The 12,057-nt window shown below is 37.9% G+C and overlaps 1 protein-coding gene across 1 annotated transcript in view; it reads left to right on the top strand.

The window, feature by feature from the left end:
• The first annotated feature begins 5,142 nt into the window (after positions 1-5,142).
• The window catches only part of NDC1 (NDC1 transmembrane nucleoporin), a 47,824-nt gene continuing 40,909 nt past the window's right edge, over positions 5,143-12,057 (top strand). The window contains exons 1-4 of the mRNA XM_039886610.1: positions 5,143-5,448; positions 6,939-7,059; positions 9,231-9,332; positions 11,225-11,399. Of these exons, the coding sequence (XP_039742544.1) occupies positions 5,392-5,448; positions 6,939-7,059; positions 9,231-9,332; positions 11,225-11,399 (455 nt within the window). The 5' untranslated portion in view covers positions 5,143-5,391. The remainder of the gene's footprint in view (positions 5,449-6,938; positions 7,060-9,230; positions 9,333-11,224; positions 11,400-12,057) is intronic.

Here is a 12,057-nt window from a genome sequence, read left to right as displayed (position 1 = left end):
TCCACAATTCTAATAAAACTAGCAAGAAGAGAAACTTCGAAGCTGTGGGTGAAATTGGTAGATGATGGTTCAATACAGTCAACAAAGCCACTCAGAGCAATTCATTTGTGCTCATGATGAGAGTGATTCGCGATAGCCATGATCTTCCCTTAATTCCCAGCCAACTTTTGTTTAAGCAGACCACTGGAGAGGAGGAAAACAGTCCAGTCACTCAAATTCCACGATGGAATGCCTTCTAGTACATTTGGATATGGGCGTATTTGAGAAAAATGGAACATTAGAGGAGCCAGCACTTTCTCTTAGACTATTGTTTATACTATCACAGTGAATGATTAAAGTCTTGACCGTTACTTTTCATTTTCACTACTCTACTCAGACACCTGGCAACTCAACTCTCTCCAGCTCAGCTCTCGACATGTAGGAATAATGGAAAGGGTGAAAGGGGTTGGTCATTGAGATGACCTGCCTTTTAATGATCTTTCTCCAATGCCACTCTCAATGGGGCTTATATGTTATTGGTCAGAACTGTATCTCAGGGTCACCCCTCACTGCAAAGTAGGCTGAGAAATACTCTAGCTGGGCACACTCTCACCCTCAATGAAACCAGAATGGGTTTTAGAGAGACAACTATTATACTTAGAGACCCTACTTTTAGAAAAGTTAATGGATGGTGGTTTGTGCATTGTCAGTTTGATTTCACTGGTTGGCATCATATAAAGAATTGAGAACAAAGAATTCTGGCAAAAAAAAAAAGAAGATGGCAGTGGCAGTAACATAGTTTTTGAATCTCCCTGAATTCCCCCATAAAAATAGAGCAACTGGGTAGTAAAACCAAAAACTTAGGGACAACATCCACAACAAAACTGGGTGACAATGTATCACCCCAAATCCCAGAATTCGAGTAACCGGAAACTACTGGCAGCTTGAAGATTTGAAAGGTATCAGCATTTTTGTATAAGGAACAGAGGGAAGCAACAGGGCCTCTGAGAAATCTAAAAATAAGAGAACCCCAAAATAGCCAGCAGGAACTCCCTGGACAGTACAGAGGAGAACAGCAGCTGGTACTGTAGGGTGTGTGTGTGTGCGGAGAAAGTTTTTTATAACCCAGTTTGCAGCTGATAAGTGCAGAGGATCTAAAATAAAGCCTGAAGAAGCTGGAGCAGTCCAGGTGCTGTGACCTCTCAAAACGAGACACAGTATCTTGCCAGAACACCAGAGCAAAAAATGCAGGGAAGAGAATATAAATAGGGTAGGCCAGCGACATTTGGGGCAAAGGAAAGGGAAGTCCAGATGAGAATGGGGATGGGGAACAGAGCCAGGAAATTGTAGAACATCTGAAGCCATATTTTTGAACACTTCATAAAAACATAGAAAAGGAAGCTGTAGAGCCTTGAATTTAGCAGAGCTATCCTGACTTACCCCTTCTTCCTAAATGTGTAGGAAAATTATTTTCCTGCTACCCAAAGGACTGCAGCCAAATCTCATAATGAAGTTATTATTAAAATAAATGAGAAGGAACATAATGAATGAAAGCATTCCAGAAAGACATGTCCACAAACCAGATAAAAACTATAACATTTCAAAATGAGCTAAAGTAAATTAAGGAAATAGTACAAGGAATGAAAGAAAATCACAAATCAGAATTAGAAAACAGAAATTAGGTAATAAAACTCAGGAAAGAATTGGAAAGAAAAAGGAAAACTCATTTCATAAATGAAGATTGAACTAGATGGAATATCAGAGTAACATAGTTTTTGCACAACAGATAAAGCCTTAAGGGACTATAAAGTGAAAAGAAGGAAAAAATTTTAATTCCAGAATGAATAAAGAGAAATCAAAGAAGTCAAGAGAAAATGACAAATATAGAAGACAGGCGAGAAATATCTAAAGGTATATTATTCATATTCCTGACGAAGGAAAAAAGTTAGGCAATGGAGGAGAATAAATGCAAATAACTATAATTAAAAAAAAAAAAAAACTTTCCTGAAAAAATAAAAAGGTTTGAGACTGTTAATGGAGTACACCTCAAACCTGGGGTAGTCACCCCAGAAGATCAACACCGAGACATATTCTAGTAAAATTAGTGAATTTTAAAGAAAAAATGTTTGAGGCGTCCAGGCTAAAAGACAAATTCACTTATAAGACAAAGAAAGTCAGATTGTCATCAGACTTTTTGACAACAGCACTTTCTGCCAGAAGATTAGAGTAACAACATACCTAAGATACCTAAGGAAAGGAAATGTTAGCTAAGGATTTTACCAGCCAAACTGATTTTCAAGTATAAAGACCACAGACAAAATGTTATCAACATGGAAGAACACAGGGAATATTCTCATGAGAATATTCTGAGGCATCTGCTAGGGAGCATACTTCAGACAACCCAACATGGAAGGTGAGACACTGACATGAAAGGTGGTAAGCACTAAGTACATATTTACTTTTAGAACTAAGACTAAATGATGGTTATAAGGAGAGAATATAGTTTATAATGGTTATGTGCCTTTAAAATAAATATACAGTATAACGATGGAAGGGGAATGGGGGAATAATTATAAGGCTGAATAAACTTGATTGCCTTATAGTTATTAACTGAGAGTGAAAGAATATTGCTTCAAATCAGATGCTGGAGAGGAAAGGGAGGAGGAAGTTATCAGATAAAGTCAATGTCGTTCATTGAAAGGACAATCAACAATAATTGCCCTTCCAAAATAGAGGGGATTAAAGGCATTACATAAAAGAAATAATTTTTTAAAAATACAAATCTTTTTAAATATTAAAAAAAGGAGAGAGCAAACAAATATATAGACCACACAGTGAAAAACTATGTAAAAGAGTTGAAATGTTCAGATAGATGTGGGTGTGAATCCCTGCTACACTTTACTTCTCTCTCTGCTTGACTTGCTCTGTAAAAGATTATGTATATAATAAATCTTGAAGGGCAAGTGTGAGAATCAAATTTTTATGATATGATTTCTAATATCCAGGATATAATAAGTGTTCAACGAAAGAAAGATTTCTAGCCTCAGCTAGGGAGGGGCAACGCTAGGACTTGAACACAGGATCATCTGGTTCCAAAGTTTGTTCTTTCTCTACTGTGCTACTCAAGGCAGGATGTAGCCACTGAATAGTGGAATTATATGAATTAGGAGAGATCCACAGGAAAGGCTTCATGGAAGACATGGCATTTGAAGATGCAGAGAATCCAGCTTAAGCAGAGGCATGAAAAAGCAAGATGTGTTGGTGAGGAGGTGAGCGGTATGTAAGCAGATCAGTTCTTGCTTCTTGTACCTGAAGTCATTGTTTTCCCATGAACAACTTAAAAAACTAGAAATTGACAACTAGTTCTACTAGATGAATTAGTTGAGAGTATGGTTTAGGAGAGAGAATATCTAAAGATAGGGCCTGTGTGCCAGGCAGGAAGGTCCTGACGCCAAGGGCTCTGCTCTGATGTATACTCAGAGCCTGGTCCATATTCATTGCTGAGTAAATGCTTGTGGCAGGTGAATTAATAAGATAATAAATAAGACAAAGTTTTTCAAGGGCCTTTCAAGCCCTCTTCAGGTAACTGCATTTATCGATTTACTATTTTTATCATTCAGGATAGGTTAGGTTATTCTCCAATAACAAACAACCCCCCAATATCAGCAGTTCAAAGCAATATTTTATTTCTTGCTTGTGTTACAAGTCTGTCACAGATTGGCAGAGAAACTCTGTTCACTCCAGTCACTCACGTTCCTGGGGTCAGTGGAGCCAACCACCAACTCAAATATTATTGGTCATGGTGCCAGACGGTAGGTGAGCTCTGGTGGGTATCACAATGGTAATTAAATCTTTCACCTGTAAGTGAAAATTCATTGGCCAAAATGGTCACATGGCAATACCTAACTTTAAAGAAGGCCATGAAGTGCAATCCTATAACATGCCTAGAAAGTAGAAAGCTGAACAGTATTAATGGCTATGATGTTATGTTATATGAAAGGTAGGTAATGGGACTCAATTTAGATAGGAGACAGAAAGAACAATGTACACTATTATTCCCCCTAACAGTTGAGGAAACCCATGCACTAAGAGGCTGAGTTACTTGCTCACACTAACCTTCTATTAAGCAGGGAGCTAGCATTCAAATCTACATTTGTCTGACTCCAAAGCCTTTACCTATTGATCCCCAGGCACTGAAGTATGCATATGAAAAACCTTAGATCCTGCCTCTTCCTCATATACTTGGAGATGAGGCACCAAGTAGTGTCACCTTTATAGATTTCATTTTACTGTCTCTGTGTCACAGGCAGAAAGTTAAATCAGACTTTATAAACAACCTAAGTTTATAATGGCTATGATGTTATATGAAATATTGTTTTATAAACAACCTAGGTTGTTTATAAAAAGGAGAAAAAGCCATCTCTGAAGCCTGGGTTACATATGCTTTTACTATGTGGATTTTCCCTCAAGGATCTCCCTCTATCATCATTGCGCTTTCCTTTGAAATCTGACTCCCAAGAAACAAGCAGCAGAGGACAGCCCTTCCCAACAGCCAACAAGAGGTTTAGCCTAGGTTCAAGGAGGGTACATCGAAAAAGGGAGGAGCCTTATTTTCAGTTGCTGAACCACTCAAACTGATTTTGTTTAAAAAAAAAAAAAAAAAGACTTAGGTTTATCCTGGGGAGTATGTGTTCTCCATGCCCTTTTAGGAAATACCCAGCAGAGCTGCAACTAGAAACCAGGTTTTATGAAACTAAATGCTCCTCTAGTGTAAGAGAATTTTTCCATTTCAGTAAAATTAGTACCTATGTGGAGAAGGCCACAATATCCTTTGATTTCACTTTCAGACGGTCAAAGTAAGATCCAGAGAAATGAGGGCAAATCATTTTGCCAGATCTTCCTAACTGTAGAATCCCGATCCTTCAACACTGTATAGACCATTTAGGTAGTACAGGCCTTATAACAGACTACGATTCCCAGCATGCCACAAGGTAAAACTTCGACACCCAGCATGCTGTACTTTGGAACTTCGAATCCCAGAATGCAACACTCCTTGCTTCCGGTGGGGGGGCGGAGATGGGGCGCGAGACTACAGTTCCCGGCATGCAGCAGCGCCGTCCCCCGTTTCTGGTGCCGCGCTGGACCCTGCTTCGGAGAGACCTTTTCGATTCCAGGGGGCGTGTTCTGGAGCCCCGGGACACTTATGGGGGCGTATCTGCGGGGAAGTTCTGGCCCGTTGGACCTGTCCAGACGAAACTTCGAAGGGATGGGTTAGGGCCTGGGCCGGACCTCGCTCAGGCGGCGTTTGAGGCAGCCCCGAAGGGGTCCTCTTGGGGCCTTCCTCCCTTTGAACTGCGGTGGCGGGCGGGCTCACAGTCTCCTGCACCTCTCAGAGTAGGGGCCGCCATCACCATGGCCACGGCTGCGAATCGGCTCTGTGCCGACGGTTCGCGGGATATCTTGTGGCGCGTGAGTGTTGCGCTCGCGGCGGCGTGCGCCTGGCTGCTCCTGGGGTCGGGCTGGTCTGGCTGACCGCGCGTGCGCTCTGGCCTGGCTGGAGTGTAGCGTGGGAAGCGCGTGGGGAGGGGACCACCTAAGGGACTGATTACGGGGTTGCGTGGGGCGTCCTGAGTGGAAGCTGTTTACAAGGTGGGAGGGGTGTGTTAGGGAAAGCCGGTTACAGGGTGTATGGATGCGGGACATCCTGAGTGCAAGCTTATTACAGGGTGGGAGAGGAGTCCTGAGTGGAAATTGGCCAGAGCGGGAGGGTTGGCCTGCATAGGAATTGGGGCAGAGAATAGGGGAAGAGTCTATGCAGGGATGGTGTACCTAGTAGGTGCAAAATAAATAACTTGATTACTTGGGATAAGAAGTGTGAAGGAATGTCCAGAATTGGAAGGAATATGAATACATGGCTTTAGCAGAGGCTGGAGTTGGGAGTAGGTAAGCAGGAGAGGTATTCTTTGTTAAGTTAGGAATGTATGCACTGTGGGACCAGATGAGGAGGTACTTCCTCAATGAAGTTGAAGTTACAGTTTTGCATCCATTCTGTGGAAGACAAATAGGATTAGTATCCCTTTTAGAATAGTGCTTCTACCCCAATAGCACAGCCGTCTACCCGATATCCCAAGCTGAAAACTTGTGTCTTTAAGTCTTACTTATTCTTTACCACCTACATTATCAATCACCGATTCCCTGTAGATTGTATTTCACAAACAAATGTGGCTGCAGTTTTGTTTTGTTTTGTTTTTCCTTTTCTATTGCAACTGCCTGCCTTCAGACACTGACTGTAATCTTTGGCTGGGGCAATTGTGGTGGACTGCCTCCTGTCTCCTGTCTGGGTCTTGTCCCTCTGATCTATTTCATCAAGCCACCTTACAAACACAAGGGTGTTTTACTTTCCAAAATATAAATTCGAGTGTCACTTTCATGCTTAAAACCCCTCAGTATTCATTCTCTTATTCACTTATTCAGCAGTAAATCTTGTGCCTCTTACGTGGTGAGCATTGGTGATTCAGATGTGAATATGATGCATTGGTCACCCAATAAGGAGTGTATATCTAGTAATTGTAAACAAGTTACAATATACAGATGGCTCTCATAAAATGTATGCAGCTTTTAGATATTGCTATATCTATCAATTAAACCTAGAGAGACAAGTATAAGTTGCTGTAAAATACAGTCGTGAAACTAAGTAAGATGCCCTCCCTGCCTCCCCCACTGCTGTGATATTTAATGTGGCACCTGACTCTGGATTAATACAAACATTAATTCACTGATGTTACAAGATTCTGTAGTGGTATGTGAAGTTATTAAGAGTAACATTGAAGTTTATATCGCTGCCTGGACTGTGATCTGGGTATAAATATTAGTGATATATATCCTGTATGAAAAGATAGGATTTGCATAACTGAAATAGTTTAACTGACTTCATGATTGAGTGAATTTGTTTGTTATAGGTTTTGGGCTGGAGGATAGTTGCAAGTATTGTCTGGTCAGTGCTACTTCTACCCATCTGTACCACAGTATTTATAGTCTTCAGCAGCATTGATTTATTTCATCCTATACAGTGGCTGTCTGGTAAGTGATATTCAATTTGGAGAAAACAGATTTACAGGACCTACTTCTCAACATAAAAATTGCATTATGTTTCAAAAATTTTTTAAATTACTGCCTATATTGACATGGCCAAACATTCACTTTGAGGTAATCTTAAGGCATTCCCTTCTTAACATAAACCACTTTTTCATTATATAATAATATTAGTAAATCTGTTAGACTGTGTATTATCGCATGAACAAAAAAACCATTAGAAGATCATGTAAATTAAAACTCAATTTTTGTCTCTTCTTTTTGACAACTTTATGAGATTGTCTTCTTAAGGAAGAGTACTGTTCCTTTTATCTAGTTAAAAATTATGGATAGAAAATATGACATCTCTTTGAAAAAGCCCATCTAAAATTAAGAATATTTTATTTCTATATTGTAGCTAATAATAAAGCAAGCTGAGAGAGAAAAGAAGGAAAGAATTAAAGACAAGGAACTTAGAGTTAAACACAAAGATTGATGAGGATCTGTCAGTTATTGCTATCTACTGTGTGCTAGGCACCATGCTAAGCACCTTAAGTATATTACCTCTTATTCCTACAACTACAACCCCGTGTAGTAGAGAGGTATTATCTCTACTTTATAAATGAGGAAACTGAGACTCAGGTTAAAGTCTTCAGAGACACACAGCTCAGTAACTGAACTAGGATTAGAATGTTGGTCTCTAACTTCTAAGCTTGTGTTTTTCCACTATGCCACACTAGAATTAAAAAAATAAAGAGAAATGTTGCCAGAATAGGTTTCGAAGTCTTTAAAGTCTTGCCTAAGCCTCGGAAGCACAAATATTCTTGAAATTCTTTTTATTTCCTCTCAACAACTATAACAGTAAATTTCTTTTGCTTTGGAAAGTGGGAAGTGTGTTAATTTAATTTTTCAGAAGAAAATGCCAAGCTTTGCTCTGTGGCCTTTGGAGAGATTGCTGCTAAAGAATTAAAGTCATGTTAAGTTTTTGTTGAGACGTATCAATCATTTCTTGGATGAGTCCTACAGATCAGATGAAATTAAGCCATAAACCAGTGCAGGGATGGCAAGTATTTCTGTATCCACTTTGCTGGAATCTGCATCACCCATCGATCTTTTGATCTTGGCTGTTTCTTCACAATCTCAGAGCATTAAATCTAGAGCCGTTACCAATCTTTCTGAATTGGCAATTTAGATAAAAACTTATGGCCATTTTATGTCTGTTTATTTGGCCAAGCATTCTTTAATCCTAATAATACTTTCTCTCCAGTCTCATAAATTGGATTTGATTCGTGCCATTTTCTACATCAAATGTTACTTGTCCTCTTCAATTTTTGCTTCACCTAGTGTTTTCGGAGAAGTTACACTCTTTCCTTACTTATTTCCAGTCACATGGATCAGTTCTTTGTTTTAGCTCAGTACAATGTTTAGATTTAATTGTGGATGCTTAATAAATTTTATTAATTTTAGTTAATGAATTATACTTTTAAAAATAATTAGTTTCATTACTAAGTGTTCATCTGTTCAGCAGACATGTCCTTGTTTTTTTCTTGTTCATGATTTTAGGCATAATACATACATATTTTAAACTTTTGCCATAGTTTTGAAATGGAATATTGATTGTGGAACGACTCTAAAACATGAATGAATTAGTGTTTCACAGAGATATCATGATTTTTTTGTTTTTTCATTCAGCTAATTTAGATGATTTATGGATTATGCTATTTACAGAAATGTTACTTTTTTTAGCTATAGGAGCTAATTGGATTTATTAAGAGGAGATCTCAAAAATATTATTTACATTTTAAGAGGAGCTCTGAAAAATATTATTTACATTTTAAAAAGAAACTTCGTTGGTACATTACCAAATATGTACTTCTCTATTTCACATAATGAGATATGTTTTCACATGGTAGTATTTTGTCTGATGTTAACATCTGGATTATCTAAAAGAAATTCTAGTATAATTTAAGGGACCAGAGCTTGGTCCGAATAACTCACATTGTAGTTCTTAAGTGGATGTCCTATAAGACATGTCAGCAATATCTGAATAAATTCTTAAGGAAAAGAAGCTTTTAAAATTAAAATTAGAGTAGTGGTTCAAACCCTTTGTCTATGGCAGTATACTGAATATGATTACCCGACTGAATGAACTTTACTGATTCTTCTCTCTTGTGTTTTAGATTCTTTCAATGATCTATGTAGTTCCAGTGTAATCTTTTACCTCCTGCTGCTGTCAGTGGTAATAGTAATAATAAGTATTTTCAATGCGGAGTTCTATGCAGGTGAGTTTTCAAAAGTTAATCATCTTAAAATATCTGAATTTATTAAGTCAATAATAATGCATTTTGTGTATGAGTGTGTATAACAGAGGCTGTGTTTTGTGTCAAAGTTTTAAGTTTTACAGATGTATACAGAATTATATGCTTTGAATGTCTTAAAATTTGAGTACTAGTTTCTCTGTTTTAAAAAATATTTAGACCTTTTAGGACAAATATATGATTCCACTTATGAGGTACCTAGAATAGTCAAACTCATAGAGACAAAAAGTAGAATGACAGTTGCCAGGGGCTCTGGGCAGGAGGGGATGAGGAATTATTTAATGGGTGTGAAGTTTCAGCTGGGGAAGATGGGAAAGTCTGAAGATGGGTGGTGGTGATGGTTGTACAATATTGTGAATGTACTTTTGCTGCAGAACTGTACACTTCAAAATGGTTAAAATGAATAAACTTTGTTAATGTATATTTTACACACAAAAAAATTTAGATCTTTTAATGGTTCACAGCTTGTGTTAAAGTTGTGATTCAGCAGCTGTATTATAAAAATAATGCCTTTATGGGGTAGGAGATTAGGACCAGGTGATTTCTTAGGTCTTTCTCAAATATAAAAGTCTGTAATTCTAAGATTTTCTCAAAAACTTAAAAATATTTGTTTTCCCCTGGGAGAATCACCTGCTAGATTCCAGAGCTTTTTTACCCTCCTCAGTTTCTTTCCTCATTCTTCTTGCTTTTCAGATTCCTTGAGTCTGTCCTTAAGATACATACAATAAGAAGCATTTTCTGACAGTACTTGTTTTGCCTATAATATCATTCCTCATTTTAGCTCTTCAGTAGTTTCTTATTAGATACGGTAAAAAATTTCAAATCTTCCAGATGTTATAATACATATATTCTTTCCCTTTGCTTTCCTAATCCCTCACTACTGGCTGATGGATCTTTTTCTGTTCAAACCTTCAAACCATGTTCAGAACTCCTTGGCTTACTGCGTGTGCTCTCACACTGCCCCTTCTGGCATTTCTGGTGGAGAGGGAAAGGTGATAGCAGCCTCTTCCCCAAAGTGTGAAGCACCTAAGTCCTCTCCCTTCACACTTAATTTTCTACCTCCCCAGTCTCTTCATTTTGAATATATTAGAAGAAAAATGCCTACATAGATAGGTTAGGGAACCCTGTGCTAGTTGTTTCAAAGGTCAGCATTCCTCACCTCACCCATACTCACCTCCCCAGCTCACTTCCAGAAAACGTCTTTGGATTACCATAGAGATATTAGAAATTCCCATACGAGCATTTATTTTTGTATTCAGTGTTGTCAATATTTACCTAGTTTGTGGTTATTTTTCACAGATGTTCTGTATAGTACCAATTTTGAAATGCTGAAATAAAGATAACTTGCTGGATGGCAAGCACTATCTTCTTAAAAATATTATTAATTTTTTTATGGCACTTAGGATAGTGCCATGGTAGGCCCTATTGGAGCTATCAGGAAATTTTAAAATGAAATGAAAAATGTTACTCTTACTGTACAAGATGACTTGTATAGTTTAATAGTTTAGACTTCTACAGAAGGTGCTTTTTTTTACATACATCAAATATTTTTGATATTTTATGTTTGTTGAATTCAACAATTAAAAAAAAACATTCTATACATGGTGCTATACTAGGTTTCATCTCTAGATTTTTCAGTTTTTCTTTTTTTACATGCATCTCTTTGTATTTAATTTTTTTCAAATTATTTTAACTTAAAATTTTTACTAGGAATTTTTCTGCACTGTGTTTTACATTGACTCTCGGTTTCTTCCTGCCTTTTGGAGTATTTGTGCAAGGATGAGAGGGAATGGTGTAGGTCCTCCAAATTCATATGCTGCAGATTATAAAGCCACATTAATGTGTTTTGTTTGCAGTTGTGCCTTCTATTCCCTGCTCCAGACTGGCACTGATAGGGAAGATCATTCATCCTCAGCAGCTCATGCACTCTTTTATTCATGCTGCAATGGGAATGATGGTGGCTTGGTGTGCTGCAGTGATAACCAAGGGCCGATACAGTTTTCTTGTGGTTCCCTGCACCGATACTAAGAGGTAATATTAAATACATTTTTCTTCTAAGGAATCTTGTTTAGTTACTAAGCCAAAGATGACTTGTTAGTTTAATAGTTTATGGAAATCGTTTGCTTTCTAGACTTCTACAGAAGGTGCTTTCTTTTTTTACATACATCATGTGTTTTTTATATTTTATGTTTGTTGAATTCAACAATTAAAAAAAACATTCTATACATCGTGCTATACTAGATGCTGTTGGATTTGTAAGAGTGATTCACACTTAGGCTATAAGCTCCTTAAGAGTTGAGGACAACAGGGGAAATAAACCATGGATACAAATAGATGTAATAGAGAAATAGGAATGTATGAGAAATAGGTTGTAATAGGAAAAAAGTGAGCTGTGCAGATAAAACCTTTGGGAATTCAGAAAGCAGGGAGGATTCACACGTAGTTCCTTGGAGAAAGTAGCATTTTTTTTTTCTTACGGATTTGTTTTTATTGGAGTATAAGAGATGGGTTGGGATGGGAAATACCCCATATTCTAATCTTCCTGGTTTAGTTTTTTTGGAACTTTTTCTTGGCACTGCTGCTTTGCTTGCCAGCAACTTCTTTAGGTCCACTGTCGACTAGCTTCTCCTTGGAGGAGAAATTCTTTTTCTTGGGAACACTTCTGTTTCCTTCCTCTTCAGGATCACTA

The sequence above is a fragment of the Pteropus medius genome, unplaced genomic scaffold, assembly GCF_902729225.1.
Source record: "Pteropus medius unplaced genomic scaffold, Ma_sr-lr_union100, whole genome shotgun sequence".
NCBI classification, from domain to species: domain Eukaryota; kingdom Metazoa; phylum Chordata; class Mammalia; order Chiroptera; family Pteropodidae; genus Pteropus; species Pteropus medius.
This window is presented reverse-complemented; position numbering and strand designations above follow the sequence as displayed.